The sequence below is a fragment of the Chiloscyllium plagiosum genome, unplaced genomic scaffold (assembly GCF_037043375.1).
Source record: "Chiloscyllium plagiosum isolate Xiang-an unplaced genomic scaffold, Cpla_swu_hap1 HiC_scaffold_28, whole genome shotgun sequence".
Taxonomy (NCBI): Eukaryota; Metazoa; Chordata; class Chondrichthyes; order Orectolobiformes; family Hemiscylliidae; genus Chiloscyllium; species Chiloscyllium plagiosum.
Genome location: NW_028270166.1, coordinates 41,712,008 through 41,732,795, shown reverse-complemented (window position 1 = coordinate 41,732,795; position 20,788 = coordinate 41,712,008). Strand labels below are relative to the sequence as shown.

The window sequence follows — 20,788 nt, the reverse complement described above, 5'->3', positions numbered from 1 at the left end:
AATTTCCAAAAACAATGAACTTTTAGGTTATTGGTAAGTGATACAATACATAAGACTAGAAATGTAGGTCAAGGAGGGTGGGGGGGGGCAAGGGCAAAACTGCAGATATTATTGTAAATGATGGTGCTGTATGGTGCTTACCTACTATGTTGTCAATCCTACATTTTCTATTACTACATTTCTGTCTCCAGTTCTCATTTCCTTCTCCTTTGAATCCAGAGTTCCTGTTTACAATTCTCCTATTTCTGCTACTGTCTAAATCTGCACAGTGGTGTCTCCACATGGAACAGCCAGCCATTCTATAAAATCCGACTTTTCACTTGGGAAGACAAAGATTTGATGTTTTTGGATTAAATGAAAGTTGAAGTCACACAGTGTGTCTGACAGTGTCATTCGGATTGGTGTGAAATGCCCAATGCACAATGCACAATGGTATTGATCCGCTGCCACCTCCTACATATCCAAAGCATGGAGCACTATCTATGGTACCTGTGTACAACATGTCTACAAAGCTGCTTAAAAATACTCAACAATGTTACCTGAATAACAGTACTGGATGTCCATGTCCACCAATTCTCCAGTACAAATCCAAGATGTGCTCAGGCTAACATAAGTATCTGCACCCAGAAATACATGCAATTTGTATACCTAAGTATCTCTAGTGATGTGTTACAGTTTCCAGTTTGCCACAGACCAGGACTGCAAATAGAGTCATAGCCATAGAGATGTACAGCACGGAAACAGACCCTTTGGTCCAACCCGTCCATGCCGACCAGATATCCCAACACAATCTAGTCCCACCTGCCAGCACCCGGCCCATATCCCTGCAAACTCTTGCTATTCATATACCCATCCAGATGCCTTTTAAATGTTGCAATTGTAATTGCCTCCACCACTTCCTCTGGCAGCCCATTCCAACACGCACCACCCTCTGCATAAAAACGTTGCTCCATAGGTCTGTTTTATATCTTTCCCCTCTCACCCTAAACCTAAGTCCTCTAATTCTGGACTCCTCCACCCCAGGGAAAAGACCTTGTCTATTTACCCTATCCATGCCCCTCAGGACTTTATAAACCTCTATAAGGTCACCCCTCAGCCCTAGCATATTCAACCTCTCCTGATAGCTCAAATCCTCCAACTCTGGCAACATCCTTGTAAATCTTTGCTGAAACCTTTCAAGTTTCACAACATCTTTCTGATAGGAACGAGACCAGAATTGCACGCAATATTCCAACAGTGGCCTAACCAATGTCCTGTACAGCCGCAACATGACCTCCCAACTCCTGTACTCAATACTCTGACCAATAAAGGAAAGCATACCAAACGCTGCCTTCACTATCCTATCTACCTGCGACTCCACTTTCAAGGAGCTATGAACCTCACTCCAAGGTCTCTTTGTTCAGCAACACTCCCTAGGACCTTACCATTAAGTGTATAAGTCCTGCTCAGATTTGCTTTCCCAAAATGCAGCACCTGACAGTTATCTAAATTAAACTCCATTTGCCACTCCTCAGCCCATTGGCCATTCTGATCAAGATCCCGTTGTAATCTGAGGTAACCTTCTTTGCTGTCCACTACACCTCCACTTTTGGTGTCATCTGCAAACTTACTAACTAATACTGTTATGCTCACATCCAAATCATTTATGTAAGTGATGAAAAGTAGGGGACCCAGCACCGATCCTTGTGGCACTCCACTGGTCACAGGCTTCCAGTCTGGAAAACAACCCTCCACCACCACCCTGTCTTCTACCAGTTCTGTATCCAAATGGCTAGTTCTTTCTGTATTCTGTAAGATCTAACCTTGCTAACCAATTTCCCATGGGGAACCTTGTCAAATGCCTTACTGAAGTCCATATAGATCACATCTACTGCTTTGTCCTCATCAATCCTCTTTGTTACTTCATCAAAAAACTTGATCAAGTTTGTGAGACATGATTTCCCATGCACAAAGCCATGTTGACTATCCCTAATCGGTCCTTGCCTTTCCAAATACATGTACATCCTATCCCTCAGGATTCCCTCCAACAACTTGCCCACAACTGACGTCAGACTCACCTGTCTATAGTTCCCTGGCTTGTCCTTACCACCTTTCCTCAATAATGGCACTACATTTGCCAACCTCCAGTCTTCTGGCACCTCACCTGTGACTATCAATGATACAAATATCTCAGCAAGAGCCCCAGCAATCACTTCCGTAGCTTCCCACAGAATTCTCGAGTACACCTGATCAGGTCCTGGGGATTTGTCCAACTTTATGCGTTTCAAGACATCCAGCACTTCCTCCTCTGTAATATGGACATTTTTCAAATGTCACCATCTATTTCCCCACGTTCTATAACTTCCATGTCCTTTTCCACAGTAAACACTGACACAAAATACTTGTTTAGTATCTCCACCATCTCCTGCGGCTCCACACAAAGGCCGCCTTGCTGATCTTTGAGGGGCCCTATTCTCTCCCTAGTTACCCTTTTGTCCTTAATGTATTTGTAAAAACCTTTTAGATTCACCTTAAACCTATTTGCTAAAGCTATCTCATGTTCCCTTTTTGCCCTCCTGATTTTCCTCTTAAGTATACGCCTACTGCCTTTATACTCTAAGGATTCACTCGATTTATCCTGTCTGTAACTGACATATTTAACCAAACCCTCAATTTCTCTAGTCATCCAGTATTCCCTACACCTTCCCTTTCAACCTAACTGGAATATAGTGTTTCTGAACTCTCATTATCTAATTTCTGAAGGCTTCCCATTTTCCAGGCGTCCCTTTACCTGCGAACATCTGCACCCAATCAGCTTTTGAAAGTTCTTGCCTGATACCGTCAAAATTAGCCTTCCTCCAAGTTAGAAATTCAACTTTTAGACCTGGTCTATCCTTTTCAAATGTCAGGGCTTTGATGTATCTATAATGGCAATCTAGATGCAGATTAGTCTAACCAATTCTTTCATTTTTTATTCATGTTCAGCACAAAAGCAAAATGGGTAAGAGTGCCAATCCATCGATTACAAAGGAAATTAGAGAAAATTATCCAATCCAAGGAAGAAGCATACAGATTGGCCAAGAAAAACAATAGATCTGAGGATTGGGAGCACTTTAAAATTCAGCAAAGAAGGACCAAGGGATTGATTTAAGAAAGGGAAAATACAGTACAAAAGTAAGTTTGCAGGGAACATAAAGACTGACACTAAGAACTTCTCTAGGTATGTGAAGAGAAAGAGATTAGTGAAGACAAATGTAGGTTCCCAAAAGACAAATGGGGAGAACATATAAAGGGACAAAGAAAAGACTGAGCAACTGAATACATATTTTGGCTCTGCTTTCACAAGAGGACACAAATCAGATACCAGAAATGTTGGAGAATGCATGATTTAGTAAGAGGGAAGCATTGAGGGAGATCAATATTAGTAGAGAAATGGTGCTGGGAAAATTGAGGGGCTTGAAGGCAGATAAATCTTCAGGGCCTGATAATCTACACCCCAGAATACTTAAGGAAGTAGCTCTAGAAAGAGTGGATGCATTGGTGGTAATCTCCCAGGATTTTATAGACTCTGGAAGACTGCCTGCAGATTAGAAGGTAGCTAGTGTTACTCCAATGTTCAAAAAGGGAGATAGAGAGAATTATAGACTCGAAAGCCTCACAACAGTAGTGAGGAAAATTTTCAAATCAATTGTCAAGGACTTTATAGCAGAGTATTTAGAAAGTAGTGGCAGAATCAGACAGAGTCAGCAAGGATTTATGAAGGGGAAATCATGCTTGACAAACCTGTTGGAATTCTGTGAAAGTGTGACTAGTAGAGTTAACAAGGAGGAGCCAGTTGATGTGGTATATTTGGACTTTCTGAAATAGTTTGACAAAGTGCTGCATAAGAAATTATTGTGCAAGATTAAAGTGCATGGAATTGAAGGAAGTCTATTGAGATGGATAGAAAACTGATTGGCAGAGAAGAAACAAAGTGTAGGGATTTTCAAATCGTAGGCAGTAATTAGTGAGGTGTCACAGGATCAGTGCTAGGATCCCAGATATTCACAATATGTTAATGATTTGAATGAGGGAACAAAATGTAACACCTCAAAGTTTGCAGATGATACAAAGTTAGGTGGGAGGGTGAACTGTGACGAGGATACAGAGATGCTTCAGCATGATCTGGCCAGGTAGGGTGAGTGGGCAAATCAATGGCAGATGCAGTATAATTTGGATAAATGCGAGGTTATTCACTTTGGAAGCAAAAACAAGAAGGCAGATTACTACCTGAATATCTTTAACTGGGAGAGTGGAATGTGCAGCGGGACCTGGGTGTCCTTGTGCAGCAGTCATTGAAGGTATGCAGGTGCAGCAGGCAGTAAAGAAGGCAAATGGTACGTTGGCCTTCATTGCGAGAGGTTTCGAGTACAGGAGCAGGAATGTGTTGTTGCAGTTATACAGGACTTTGGTGAAGCCACATCTGGAATATTGTGTGCAGTGTTGGTCTCCTTTTCTAAGGAAGGATGCTCTTGCTCTCGAGGGAGTACAGCAAATGTTTACTAGGCTGATTCCAGGGATGGTGGGACTGACGTATGAGGAGAGATTGACTAAGTTAGGATTGTTTTTGCTGCGGCTCAGACAAATGAGGGGGGGAGCTCCTAGAGACTTATAAAATTCTAAGTTAAAAATCACACAACACCAGGTTTAGTCCAATAGATTTAATTGGAAGCACTAGCTTTCAGAGCACTGCTCCTTCATCAGCTGGTTGTGTCACAACACAAGGGAGGATGTTCCCAATGGTGGGTGCATCCAGGACCAGGAGTTAGTCTGAGGATTTGGGGTGAACCATTGAGGACAGAGATATGGAGACATTTCTTCACCAAAGAATGGTGGGACTGTGGAATTCATTGCCACAGTAGTTGATGCCAAAACATTTAATTGTATTCAAGGGGCAGCTAGATATAGCACCTGGGGTGAATGGGACCAAAGGTTATGGGAGAAAGCTGGCTATTGAGTTGGACGATCAGTCGTAATCTGGAGGATGGCAGAACAGGTTTGAAGGATTGAATGGCTTCCTCCTGCACCTATCTTCTGTGTTCCTATGTAATGGTTTATGTGTTTCTTTTAAGAGTCTGTGTTTGATTTTGCAGCAAGTAACTTTATGTTGACCCAGTGATTTCAGTGCTTGTTTTATAGTGTCCTCAAAGTTTGTTACTGGAATTAATTGGTTGCCTGTTTTTTGGGTGTTAGCTGAAGGATTGTTATTAAGCATCACATAAACAAGATCTGCATTAATCTCAATCTCTCTGTGGATACAGGAGCAAGGCCAGCTGGCATCAAGGGATGCTTGTAGTGTAGGGTATGTACTACAAGTTTCATTCTGCCAGGGTTTAGGAGCTGTGGTTCATACCCATAAGTGGTCCCTAAATCTTGAACAGGCATATATTCAGGTACTTCACATTATTAAATTGTATGATACCTTACCAGGACATATAAAGCACAGAAATAGAGTAAGCCAATCACTCCCAGCTTACTCAAAGTTACAGCAGTGTATATTTTCTAACCCAATCTCTAACTTGCACCCTTCAAAATAAGTTTCCCACCAAGAAGATAGGATCAGTGAGTTTACCCACAGGATCCTCCCCATTTGAATTGCAATGGCAATAAATACAGCTGTTAACCAACTCAGAAATATGAGATGGAGCTGTGTTTTATTAAGTTCCCAATGAGTTCAGGAACAGAATCTAAAAATTACAGCACTCCCATTTAAGACAGATGAGAACTTTTTTTCTCACAGAGGGTCATTGTTCTGTGCGATTCTCTTCCACATAGAGCAGTGGAGGACAAGTTATTTATTTTTTTAAGACTGAGTTAGATACTTGACTAACAGGAAAGCCAAAAGGAATAAGAAGGAGCCAAGAAAGTAGAGGCTTAAATTTAATCAGTCATAACCTTATATATAAACCATTGGTATGTAGTTTTGATTACTGGAGGTCAAACTTCTCAGCTCCAGCACCTCTCCTGGGCAAAACCATCTTCAGTTGCTTCATCAAAAACCTTCTCACCATAAGGTCAGGAGTGGAGATGTTCACTACAATGTTCACTGTTCACAAATCCTCATACTGAAGCAGTCCATTTCTCAATGCTGCAAGATTTGGGCAATATCTAGGCTTACGCTGACAAGTGACAGGCAATGACCATCTCTAACAAGAGAGAATCTAACCATGACATTCAAAAGCATTACTATCATTGAATTTCCCTATTGGGGTTACCCAGAAACTAGAAAAAATAAATATTTTGGCTATAAGAGCAGCTCAGAGGGTAGGAATCCTGCAATGAGTAATCTCCTGACAACCTAAAGCCTTTCCACTATCTATGATGCACATCAAAAGTGTGATGGAATAATTTGCCACTTCATTGAGTGCAGTTCCAATAACACTTAAAAAGCTTGACACAATCCAGGTCAAAGCAGCCCAATTGATTGACACCAAACCATAAACCTTCACTCCCTCCAACATCAAGACTCCACAGCAGCTGGTTGTACCATCGACAAGATAACATCTGACTAGTAAATATATTGACATTCCTTCACCGATGCATTTTAAAATCCTAGAACTCGCTCCATAACATCATTGTGGGTGTAGTCTGTCAAATGGACTGCAGCGGTTTGAGAAGGATCCTTCTTAACAGTAGCTGCTGGTCCAGCCACTGAAGCTCACATTCCCTTGAATTTTTTATTTACAGAAACAGGCTTAAGGGTCCAAATGGCTCACTGCTGTCATTCCAATTTACATATGTTTATACTAATCTGTTTATTACAATCTGATCTTATACTTTTTGCAGATACACTCGAAATCTTGTGGACCATGGAAATGGAAGGTTCAACCTGATGATTCTTTGCTGGGGTGAAGGACATGGCAGGTAAGGAAAATCAGACGGAAATCATTCTGAAATTCAGTAGAATTTATTTTAACTAATTTCCATTTTTGAACTCCATTCCCCAGGTCAGACACCCATTGCCCAAATATACATTTTTACATCTGACAGTTGGCAAATTATACATTGTGAGAGTATCACAGACAGCCAGAGCTGTTTCCACTGAATACCCATCCCCCTGGGCTCCTACTGCTGTTTCCTGCCCCTGAAGTCAGGATGCAGCCCAAGAATATTATAAAGAGGCCTTGATGTTAAGATTGACAGGCCTCTATATCTCTAATCTGGTCAAGTTTGTATAGCTGATGACCTGCATTTCCTTACTCCCCCTAATCATGTCAGGGCCACAGGACCCAATTTTAACTCTCTGCAAATAGCTAGTTTTAAGTGGTTAAATCAGTTCTTTATATTGTTCACTAAACTTATTTTTTCTCTGTCATATCTTGTGTGTCAGAATGCAAATTTCTATGCATTTAAAAAAAGGAAAAAAGAATAATTCTTTTGGATAAATAAAATTCACAATTATAAATGACCACTGGGTATGGGATTTGGACATAGCACCTTTAAAAACAATTGAACTTTGAACACGTCCAGTGATTACTTAACATTAGTAATCAAACTTTCACAGGAGTACAACTTTTTTCTCAACAGGAGAATTGTGGTGATATTTCATAAGACCATAAGACATAGGAGTGGAAGTAAGGCCATTCGGCCCATCGAGTACACTCCGCCATTCAATCATGGCTGATGGGCATTTCAACTCCACTTACCCGCATTCTCCCCGTAGCATTTAATTCCTTGTGACATCAAGAATTTATCAATCTCTGCCTTGAAGACATTTAGCGTCCCGGCCTCCCCTGCACTCCGCGGCAATGAATTCCACAGGCCCATCACTCTCTGGCTGAAGAAATGTCTCTGCATTTCTGTTCTGAATTTACCCCCTCTAATTTTAAGGCTGTGTCCACGGGTCCTAGTCTCCTCGCCTAACGGAAACAATTTCCTAGCGTCCACCCTTTCCAAGCCATGTGTAATCTTGTAAGTTTCTATTAGATCTCCCCTTAATCTTCTAAACTCCAATGAATACAATCCCAGGATCCTCAGTCGTTCCGGGTATGTTAGACCTACCATTCCAGGGATCATCCGTGTGAATCTCCGCTGGACACGCTCCAGTGCCAGTATGTTCTACCTGAGGTGTGGGGACCAAAACTGGACACAGTACTCCAAATGGGGCCTAACCAGAGCTTTATAAAGTCTCAGTAGCACAACAGTGCTTTTATATTCCAACCCTCTTAAGATAAATGACAACATTGCATTCGCTTTCTTAATCACGGACTCAACCTGCATACTTAACTTTAGAGAATCCTCGACTAGCACTCCCAGATCCCTTTGTACTACCACTATCCTTTATGATGCAGCAAAATATCTTGTCGTCCTGTTTCCCCCACCACACCCTCACCCCCCCCCAAAAAAAAGTCAAAGCAAAACGTTTAGAGACACAGTATAGTTTTACCTCGTTCATCTTTATTCTGGGCCCTGGAGGGAGAGAAAACGATCGCCCATGTGCACAGAGACATGAGTTCTCGGTCTTTTCTGGAAGAGCTGTTTCTTAATGAATTATGTGGTCATTTTACAGGGAGGAGCATCCAGATAAGGCAACATACATATTGATTGGGTGACCATTACAATCAGCGAGTGTCAACAGTAAAGATTAAGCCATCTGCTGTTACACAATGCATGTTCTTAACCTTATCTGGCTTCACATAATGAATACTTTTCACCTTGTTAAACTGACCTCACATACTAAATGCTTCCAATATTGTTAAATGGCTCTACATAATGAATGCTTTTCCACCTTGTTAACCCATTACCCTTGCCTGCAGCACCCCATTGTTAACTGCAAGTTCTTATCTGATTGGAGTCATGCTCAGCTGAACCTCTTTTTTCACAAAACTCAAAACTTAATACTTTCCCTACCTGCTTATACCTTATATATTTTCTCAACCTAATTTAACCATAAGTAGTTCAATAAGTGAGTAATCTGTACAAAGAGTTGCAATGCTTCAATGAATTATAAAAATGTGTTAACTCCTATTGAACATACTGCTGAATTGTATTTTTGACTTATTATATTAGACATTGAAATCAGTTCGATCCAATGTTATGTAAGTTGAAGCTCATTCGTTCGCTCAAAAGTGCTTATTTTAATTTTATGAAAGGTAAAAATTGGTATGTGTAGTGAGCCCTATTGGCATTCGAATAATTCAACTTTTACCATAGGCTTGAGACGTGTCACACACAAATAATATTTATTTGGAGGCAATGAAGTTATTAGTTAGGCCTAAATCATCTGTGGGATCTAGCAAGACTGCACACCAGCCATTCACATCTTTTGGTCAGCTTTCCAACAGCTAGTCAACTTAATTTATTAAATTAGGGTATAAAAATTACAACTAACAATAAAACTTTACAACTGTGGATCTATCTCTCTGTTAGGAGTATTATTGTAAGACTCAATGTCTCAGCAATATTAACAGCAGTACATAGCAAGAGATGTGGTGTTTTTACAGCAGGAAATCATATGACCTATCATCAGTGAGGAGGAAAGTGTAAGTAATGTCTAATCTAATTGGAGCACCTGGTTATTGACTTTGAGTTCCATTATAGAAAATCACCTTACTATTATGATTTTTGTGAATCCATAAAACTCCACAGGTGTCAACCTGATAAGTCAAGTTGACCAACATTGCTGACTATTCAATCAGAAAGATATAATGGACCCGAGTTCATAAACTGTTGAACAGCCACTGTGCAATAGCGATAAATAAATCAATTTTTAAATTTAATATTTGCCTTGAAGTAACCTGAGCCTGTACCTATTCAGCTTTGTGAGGAATCCAAACAAATTTTAAATGCATTTGTATATTTGTTCATGGGATGTGGCATTATGGATGAGGGCAGCATTTATTGCCTAACCCTAATTGATCTGGCGAAGGTGGTGATGAGCCTTTTTGATTTGCTGCAGTTATTAGATGCAGGTACATATGATTTTGCCTCAGTGACACTGAAGGTGACCTTAACTGAAATTTATCAAACCATCTGTCAATTTTGGGGAGTTTCATAGAGGGTTTCTTTCTGTGAATGCAAGCAAATTCTTTCATTCAGTTTTTATGCTGCTCACATCTTAATGTTGAAACCATGTTTTTAAGGCATTGTTCTCGTGCCAACATGTGCTCCCAAGTAGTGGGAATTCTCATCATTGCCAGGACGTTCTAGGATTGCTGCCACCAGTGCCATATTTAAATCCCAGCTGTACACCAAGTCAATCATTGTTGCTATGAATTGGCTTTTATGTTTGCAGTTTTGGAAGAACTGCCAACAGCGGCAAGTTGGCACCCAATTTGTTGACAGGGACCTCTAATCCCCACTATTGACTTCCCTATCATCCCCACCAACAATGACCCCTGATAACATTTTATTTTCACTTAAACTCCCTGGAAAAACTGTGGCCCAACCCTCTATGCAACTTGGAAAAAAAGCCCTGACCAGTAATTCCTAACTGATCTCTGTGCAGCTCACTGACTGACTTGACGTTAATTTCCAGACATGGAATTGCAGGACTCATGTGGCCCATTATCCAGATTTTCATGATATGGACTTCCGACCCTAGACACCCTAAGTGGTTGACTCACTACGTCTAGGTCCCTGGAATAAGGTCTGCCTACATTCTTGACTTACTTTACCGATTCCTCCTTCTAGAAGACAGTTCTCATAACCTTGACTGTATGACTTTGAGACATGGCCATTTAGTTAAAGTGTGTGCAGTGTGTTTGCTGAATAGGCTGCTGGCACATGCTGTAAGTGTGAGATTTGTATGGTGCAATGCCAACATGTCCATCCCTTGACTGATGACTGCCTGCACCATAAACTACCTGGCTTTGTGTCTGTGCTAAAAGGCAATGCAAGGCATGGCACAAATGCTGTGAACATCCAAGTCGGCACAAAGTGAGAGAGTACTAAGAATGCAAGCTAAGAGCCTTGAGAAATGAGATGATTGCTAGTCCCTGAACATAAAATAGCCTGGCAACAGCATTACAGTGCAAGATATCAGTGTACTCAAGTGCCGTATTAAACTTGTGAACTGAATTATACATGAGTCATATGACGCATGATGATCTGTCCCTATACCAACCACCTTGGATGGGGTGGATGCTGACAGTCGTTGCTCATGGAACATGCCCTTAGACTGTCAAGTCAGAGACTTGGTGGAGCAAGTGATGAGCTACAGCCACCAGATACTAACTCTGACTTTCATCTGGAGAATTGCTGTCTTTAATTTCTCTCTGCTGTGCAGGAGTTAGCAAACTTCATATAAATGAGATGTAAATGTTTACAAATAGGCCTCCCACTACTCATCAGGAAGATTTTCACTTTGCTGTTTAATAGTTAAAAAAAAAATTGGACTTTCTTTTCCTCAGTTTTTCGAGCACACCATATTTTCCCAACTGACCTACCACTGTCCACATCATTCAGCATCTAAGAAAATTCAGCCTCTGGCTTCAAGTCAAAACCGTGTGAAATTTGAATGGTTACCAACACCTGCAAATTCCTCTCCAGCAACTGCCTTTATCCTTCTAGATGGTACAGGCCATAGGTCTAGAAGGACTGGCAAAGGAGCACAAGTGAGCTGCTGCCATGCACTGCCACTGTCAGTGGTAAAGAAACTGAATGTTGAAGTTGGTGGATGGAATATTTTGTTCTAATGGTGTCCAACTTTGATTGTTGTTGGAATTCACCTTTTCAGACAAGGGGTAAGTCACACTCCTTATCTTGTCATACTCGTGCCTTGTAGATGATGGACAGGCTTTCTGGAAGACGGGTGGCGAGTATATGCTGCAGAATTCTTAGCCTCTGAACTACTCTTGTAGCCACAGTATATATATATATATAGTATATCCAGTTCCTTTGAAATTACTAATGCAAAAGTTGTTTCCATTAATGACATAGAATGGTGCATAGACTGGTGAAGTCTGTGACCCAGTTTTCTTTTTAACTCACACCTAGCATCTGAACATCATTCTAAGATTTAGAATGTCTCCAAAGGCCTTTACAACCTTCACTGTCGTCTTTTTTCCAGCCGTAATTTTTTTTCCCTTTCACTCTTGGCCCCAAAAATATATTTATTAAAAGAAACCTTTAACTTAAAAACAAACAATTACGGTATGAATGCTACATTTTCATTAAGCTAATTGCATTATTGGTTTTGGATGTGTATATGAATTGCCTAAAGCAGGGCTTCCCAAAGTGTGGTTCGGATTCCTTGTGGGATTGCCCATTGAAGTTCTAGAGTCATGTGCTGAGGCAGCAGTGGCTGATACGGAGGTCTTACTGAGTTATAACAACTGTGCCTGTCTAACAGGCTGCAACTTTGATAATTTCACAAGGGGTTCTAATATGTTCCAAGCCTCAAAATAGGGTCACAGTGGAGGAAAAAAAAAGTTTGGAAATCACTGGCCCACAGGATTTTGCCCACAATAGTTAAAGGGAGGTGAGAAAGACACGGGTGGGGCTTAAATCAGCCAGGGTACCTGGCAGCGTGCAAGCCATGCCATCTGCATCATGTAGACTCTGCCTCCCATCCAACAGCCAGCCAAGTAAATGGCTTTTTGGCATTGAAGCCAATGCTAAAATATCATTATGCAGTTATTTTTTCTTTAAATGTATGACCATAAGGCTCAATATTTCAGCAACATCAACAGCAGTATCTGGATAAAGGTTGTGGGTTGGGGGGGTTTAAGACTTCTTGTCTTACCAGACCATAGGGGCTGCTCCCTCATGAGGGAGAAGGGACTGGTGGTGATTTAACCTGAGGACCACCAGACCTCAAGCAAGGGAAGAGGTTGAGAAGGAGAGTCCTTCATGGTAACCTCAAACCAGTGATGGGGAATTGAGCCCACGCTGTTTGCATCACACTGCTCTGTAAACCAACAATTTAGCCAATTGAGCTAAACCAATCCCTTTAAGATTTAGGATTTACTGTTTCTCTCTCCACAGATACTGCTGGGTGTCTCCTTTGAGATCTTCAGCAATATTTGCTATTATACACACAGTTCATCTAATTATTATAGAAAATTAAATCCATGGGGTAAGACGGGACTCTGTGGGAGCCAACCTGATGAATCAAGTTGATGATAGTTATTTTTATTTTCATTTGAAAAGTAGACATGAATTTGTTAATTATTCTACAGCCATCATCATGGTGCAACACAAACTGAAGCATCTGTCAAGTGAAGTTATAAATCGACCCATTCATAAATTCACATGACTTAACATCAATCTAACTTTACAAGGAATCAAACTTTTTTCTTCCTCACCTCTTTTTAAATTTGCAATGCATGACATGGTCACCTGTTTGGCATGGCAATGTTTTGGTGTAACACACTTTTTGGGTCTAAGTTTACAAGTTACTCCATCAATTTCTTTCCTATCATCTAGCTATTCTGACCTCTAATCTTTGCATTAATTCCCCCCACAATAAAGTAAACAGATGCTTCCATATTGTGCCCTTCACAATACATTTTATCCTCTGCTGCTTTCCTCACACTATTTTTATCCCTACTTTACTGGAGAGATAGATTTTTCTTACAGCAGTTACGTTATGTCAAGATATTAAGTACACAATAAAGCCTCAACGTTCCTCCAAATATAGGGGTCAATTTAGATGTCAAGTTTAAAAGTGAAACAAGTGTGGCTGGTCACATTTTTTTAAAACATCATTTACTTCTGATACAAACAAACAAACAATAGGATTTAAACTCCCACACACCTTTGCAACACAGGCCACATTGCCTTCCGAGATGCATTATGCCCAGTTATAAGGTAACGGTAATTAAATAGATATGGAAAAATATATATGAGAAAAATTGAGAAAATCCATATATAGTATGTCATGAATGAAAAGGAAGTTTGACTTGTGTATCAAATATGTACAAAAATGTGATTTTTGGAGCCTGAAACATATATATGCCATTATTTACAGGAATGAGAATGTGGTTGACACTGATGTCATATTTGTTGCACTTCCTTGGTTGCTTTATAAAGAAGCCGATGGGCCTTCTGTAACCTCTACAGTGACTGTTCTCATAATAATGTTGGGTAGGATAGGGAAAACAGTGACACAAGCAACAAGAATTTTAATTTATCTAGTATCTTTTAATATAAAACAAAATCTCAAGATGCCTCACCGAGTCAAAGGAGAGATGATGCAAATTTAGTCAAAGGTTAGTTTTAACAATGTTAGGATTAGGGCAAGGTTAAGGCCATATGGACCCTCTGACAGATGAACTAGAGGTTATAAAAATAATAAAAGAATAAAATTGCAGGCACTATACTTGAATGAACGTATCTCCTACTTCCCTTCTGAAATCCTGATCAGCAGCTCTCAATCTTCCAACCCATCACAGGACTATCCTGATCACAGATTTCCCACCCAAGCCCATCCCCCAGCACAGCAACTAACCTGTTAAGTTCCATTTCAATGGGAATTTGACCTTTGGTTTGAATTATAGGGATGGTTCTCCTGCCCTCTGAAGAAGTGGTGGTGAAGGTTTTTATCATTAGAAACCAATGTCGTTTTGCTAAAATGATTTATTCAAATCTTCTGGTTAAAATAATTTGATACAGACTGGAAATAATTAAATACTTGCACTGACCAGATGAATTAGAAAAGATGAGAAATCATTCAGGGATGAAATACAGAGAGAAATATAATAAGTTGAGTATTACCATTTCTTCTTTAATTCTAACACTTAATATTTCAGCAATACAACATCATGACCTAGAAAAAGACTGATGATTTATTTAGGGTGGAAAATTAAATGATGAATTATCAGTGAGCCGGAAGGTAAAAGGACAATGTTAAATCATACTGGAAAACTTGGTGATTAATTCTGTGGAAAAAGTGAGGACTGCAGATGCTGGAGATCAGAGCTGAAAATGTGTGGCTGGAAAAGCACAGCAGGTCAGGCAGCATCCAAGGAGCAGGAGAATCGATGTTTCGGGCATGAGCTGCTCCCTGATTAATTCTGTGGCCCATTATAGACAATCACCTAATTAACATAATTCACACGAAAGACATGGACCCACAGAGTAGAATGAAATTGTTGGGGTTTTTGGGGAAGATAGGAACCGTAATCTGGTAAATCAAGTTGACCACTATTATAAAACAAAACTGTGGCTGCTGGAAATCTGAAAGAAAAACAGAAATTGCTGGAGAAACACAGTAGATCTGACAGCATCTATAGAGAGAAAAACAGAGTTAATATTTCAAGTTCAGTGACCATCAAATAGCTGCTGCCTGACCTGACCATGATGAGTATGTTTGAAATCAGAAGGGCAAAATGAACATGAATTGCTCTACAGCCATTGTCATATTGCAACAGGACTGAAATATTTGCAAACCCAAATGGCAAATAAATACAAATTAATTTAAATGTTGACCTTTGTCCTGAAATATCACGACTAGTCTTTCCCATGTTTGGCATAGCAGTATTTAATTTGCATTGATCTGGGAGCACAGCTGAACTACAAGCATACAAGGCTCCAAACCAAATTTCTACTGTCACCAGTATGGTTCGACCACCACTTTATTTTGGAAATTTATGCTAAAGTTAAAAATGTCTCTATAGAATGCTCTCCCTGATGTTTTGTATCCTCATTTTGTTTTCAACCACTATTTTCTCCCTTGTCCTTCGTTGTACATATCAGCAGGCTGTTAGAATCTGAGATCTAAGGTCTGACACTAACCATATTCTCACTCAGTGCCCACACATAAGCAGTCTTTCCAGTACTGGGTAAAAGTCAGCAGCAAAAACTTGTATAATTTTTTTTTAGCCCAAGGTTACTAAGACCATATCGCAACTCCGGTGCTTGTTTTGGATTTGATCAGCAAATATTGGAATTAGGTCCTGGACCTTTTGTACTCATGTGACGCAGCACTGCCCTGTATATTGGCTTCACTCGCAGCTTTATTTGCAGTTGAAATATAAACTTCTCAAGCTAATGTTCTCTGATCTGTGCATTATAAACTCACTTATGATTTGTTATAATTTGTTTGAGTGTCTTTGTCTGGTTACTCCGCAGCAGTATCCATGACCACGCCAATTCACATTGCTTCCTGAAGATACTACAAGGGCAGCTGAAAGAAACTTTGTATAATTGGCCAGATGGTGATCACAAGAATCAGGAGCTGACCAGGAGATGGGAGAAAACCTTCCTTGAAAATCAGTGCACCTACATCAATGGTAAAGTTCTCCCCAAGAAAGTCATATATCTATTCTAAGTAGGATCAAACCCAGCAGATACCATACACTGGTGGCTCTAAGAGCCTGCTAGTAACAAACATCCTTACTACTTTCACTGCTCAATTGGACTAGTCTAGGTGTGTGTGTAGTACAAAGGAATAGATAATCCAAAGGATTATCCCTGTAAAGCACTTTGTTTGCAGCAATCTACTAGTAGTAGCAATCAGCAATACTAGAGATAATTCAAAACATTTTGAATTGCTAAATTGTATAATTAGCACAAATGAAATTAAACACTGGTGACTGGTACAAACAAGTGTAACATGAAACATTAAACATAGCCATTCAGTGTTCCTAAACATCTAATTTAACAGCAAACCTATGGATTGTCATGTGGTTTTTTTTAATATGGGTAAAATGAGTACTCAAATAGATTACAATAGAACAGTTGTGTGCCTACATGTTTATATATCATTCAGATGTATTAGTTTTGAAATGATTATATTTTGAACAAACTTAAATTTTCATTCAACATTATTTTGGTGAGGGTGTTAACTTGACAGTCTAATCTGTCAATTATTATTGCTATTAAGCTTTACTCCAACAAGCATTTAGCTGTTATTCCCAATTGGTACCAATTATATAATTTGGTCCATTAAGGAACGGTATTGTGTAAACCACATTTGCAAGGTGCAGGCACAGAATGTAAGATAAATGTAGTGAAACAAGAAAGAATGAAAAAGACATTTCAGAGAAGGAATAAGTGATTCTTAGACTAAATACATGAAAGGAAAGCTCATGGTGGAGGATTTTACATTGGCTGGTAACTATACAAAGATTTCTCCTGTTTCTTGGTTCGATAAACTATTTACAAATGTAAGATACTGCCCTAAAGTCTATGGTAAAGCCTACATAGACAAAGATTGTAAAAAGAAAATTTAGGGTTGAACAATGGAATATTTTCTTCACAAAGAATGACCTGCAATAACTTTACCTTCAAAGCAAGGAACTTGCATGCATATACAACTTTCACATGACCTCAGTGCATTCCAAAGTGCTTTACAATAAATGGATTATTTTTGAACTGCATTTACCATCATGTGGAAACATTCAAACACAGCCAGGTTCAACAAATAGTAAATGAATGAATGACAGGTACTTCTAGCTTATTGACAGGTACTTCAATAGTATTTATTGAAATGAGAATGATGGTTTTGGATGTATATTCAATTTTTTTAAATATGAGATGTTTTGTGACTAAGCCTGGTTAGCAGTGGTGCTCAAAACAGTGCAACGGGCTTCAGAGAAGAAAAATCAGTTAAGGTTAATACATCCAACCAAAGCCAGTAGTTCTGCTTCAAAATGCAATTTCATGGATGTCAGGTGATTGTATGAACATCAGAGTTGAAAGAAATATTGCAATGAAGCAATCAGCTTCATTCATGATTAATGGTACACGCATGAATTGCCAAAGGGCAGCTGATGCCCATAACCCGGTGCATACAGGAGGGAAATAAATTAGCAAGTTAAAAAGTTACTCCAATGAACTAACTGAGGTGTGATCCTGCCCTCTAAACCACAGATACCATCGGCCTGCACCGGGTGGAAAACGTGAGTCACACAGAATCGGCAGTGAGCCTTCACCTGTATAGTCCACCATTCAACAGCTGTCATTGTTTCGATGAAAGAACAGGTCATAAGAACCAAGTTAACATGACATTCTGGAGCAGATTTGGTGAACGAACACCTTTTGTAAGTGTTGAAGAAGAACACTGGATTAAGTGCTGACAAAGTAAAGCCACAATAGTTATTGATTTTATAGTATTTAAAGTTCTCTGCACCCTTGTACTGGGGTAATAGATGTCCAATATTGTAACATGGCAGTTGACAGTTATTCTGTCATGTGTTTGCTCTGTTGTTGAAATATGATATAACTAGCACACCAAGTGAATTAATATATTTACCCACTATGACACTGAGATAGATAGAATAAAGAGATTCCTAAGATAGATCTCCAGACTGTCATACCACAGCTTTGGTTATGTAAATGTCCCACAGTTGCCATCAACACCTCGAGTTTAATAGAGGAAAATTTGGTCACTCCCAACCATTATCCATGGGTCTTACTTGAAAGTTGACAGTGTGAAGAGAGGACAGATTAAGCTATAGGTGTTAAATCCTCCAAGCTTTGAAGTCTGTTGATGTTCACAGTTTAAGCCACTTTGATAAACTGTGAGAAGGCCTGCACTCGTCAAACTGTATTCCTGCAAGAGTCTACACAGTCAGAGAAAAAAACAGTATTTGAAGCATAAGGCTTTTTTTCACAAAACAGAGCCTAACTGTTCGCTTTCTTTTGACTGTTCTTTAACTTTTTTCTCCATCACTAAACCATTGTGGGGAGATATCTGACTTGTGTTTGGCAGGTTCCTGAAAGGCAAAGCAAAAAGCAGGCCATCAGTAAATGGGAATCCTAATTAAAAATACAATTCCTGGCGAAACTGTCAGACTCGTACAATGCTGTAACTGCCACAGTGCATTATTACTTTATACCATAATGTATTGAGCCTTTATGATTCTATGCATTGTTGTTTATGCCACAAGCCATTGATTGGTACTCTCCTTGCCAGCCTGTTCATAATGAATTCCATTATTAATTCAGCTATTTATAAATTCAATACATTGATATTTCTCCTATTTGAATACCCAAGCAGCCACATCCAAACTAGATATCATTAGTATGATTATGAAGGTGTTGCCTTTCACTAGATTAGCATATTTTTGAAAATGCTATCAGATAGTCATTTACATTTATGTACATGTAGAACATATGTTTCATTATTGTGAAATATGAGTTTCTTGTTCCAGCAGTCTGTAGCAGGACCCAGGATAGTAACGGCTACAGGAGAACTGCTTGGGCGCAGCTGACCTTTGATAGCTGGGGCATGTAGTTTGTCACAGCTGCAGGGATGGATGCAACTGTTTGACTTCAGCATAGTTAGGAGGCGTCATAATAAAACCCAGGAGGAACATACCATTATAGCATTGTTTGGATGCAGTATAGCAGTAAGAGGTATAGGTGTATCTGTCTGGAGCACTATTTGACTATTCAGAACCTATCCCACCTATTAGGTTACAGAACTGAGTTGGTTAAAGAACACAGCACTGGTGGCAGTATAAATCACAAGGAATTTTCTTTGCATACTGAAAGGATTGTGTTAGAACTACAATATTACGGGTTATTACACCTCCTGAGGGTGGGAGGGATACAGTCACATGGAACATTTAATATGAAAAGCATACATTTGGTTCAGTGGAGGGTTGCAGTGAAGCTGAAAATTACAATGGCACAGTGTGCACAACCAGTCTAACTGAACAAAAGTACAGCTGTAGATTGAAAGAAGAAATTGTGCTTGAATAAATGAGTGACATAATGTTTCTCTAACCCAAAGGAAGCCTCAGTGTCTAAAGAAAACAACTGAACCAGATCGGCCAAGAAAATCCGTGAAATGTAATATCTATTCTCATGCGATGATAAAGACCTTTACAGATGGAATTCAAAGAACGTGTTTTGATGAATTGACTTCTCAATGAGGATTCCTCTTCTTTAAATGAACACTGAGACACCAGATTCTATTTTTGCATAATTTTTAAGCACAAAAAGGTCTGAAAATCCTATTGTATTTTAACTTTTATCTAAGAACATTCTTTGCACTGTACCTTTCCACTTCCCTTTCACATGAGTTCTTTCTCATGCCTCTGTCAGCTGGTTTTGAACTGCTTCCCTGAACAAGAAGCAAAAAGACTGTAAATTTAATTTGGATGAATTCACTACGCTGTTTGCCAGATACAAATGACCATGCAGACCACAAGTTTTATTTGCAGACCACAAGTCCTTAGGACTCACCACTAAACTATCTGAAACGAGCAGTGATGGTTCTTCTCTTATTCCAGATTACAGGCTCAATATTATTGTTTGAGGTAATAGTGGATGAATACTCCTCCATCTTTATCAGATTCCAACCACCCATTCAAGCAATTTTGAAGAAAGCTTAAGAAACAAAGTCCTATAGCTAATTCAGGTGTGTCCTGTTATACAGTACTGTCTAATGCTTCATGGGCATTCAGGCTATCCCAAGAGGACGCTGATCCACAAATTGCTTTTCTAGAATATCTGTCATACCTTCCAATCCATGTGATCATCTTACAGTTACAATTCTATCTTACATCTGCCTGAATGGTTGTAAGGAGTCAGTTTTACTAATATGTTTCCCTGTGTCTGATTTCAGCAGTCAATTGTCCATTTAAAATAAACAAGCTGAAACTGTGGATAAAGGAGTGTTCTTCAAATATGTCAAACATGACTAATAACACAATTTCCTAAATAAAGAGATCATTTGATGTCCTATTATTATAAAGCTTTGCAAAGGTCATCTTGATTTTCACTAGAACAAGATGGTTTACTGAAAGCGAATGAAAAAGTTTATTACTTTTGTCAGGTTTTTGCAAGTGCTTTTGTTGTGCCATAGGTTTCTGTAAAACTGCCACAAATGAAGCAGAGCATATAGTGGGTAAGGGACTAATTGGATAGTTACAAG

General features: G+C 39.4%; 1 protein-coding gene across 1 annotated transcript in view; it reads left to right on the top strand.

Annotated features, from left to right (window-relative positions):
• Positions 1–20,525, top strand: part of LOC122565196 (cysteine dioxygenase type 1) — a 47,296-nt gene extending 26,771 nt beyond the window's left edge. The window contains exons 2-5 of the mRNA XM_043720912.2: positions 6,805–6,882; positions 16,033–16,193; positions 17,776–17,945; positions 19,643–20,525. Coding sequence (XP_043576847.1) covers positions 6,805–6,882; positions 16,033–16,193; positions 17,776–17,945; positions 19,643–19,672 — 439 coding nt within the window. The 3' untranslated portion in view covers positions 19,673–20,525. The remainder of the gene's footprint in view (positions 1–6,804; positions 6,883–16,032; positions 16,194–17,775; positions 17,946–19,642) is intronic.
• The last annotated feature ends 263 nt before the right edge of the window (positions 20,526–20,788 follow it).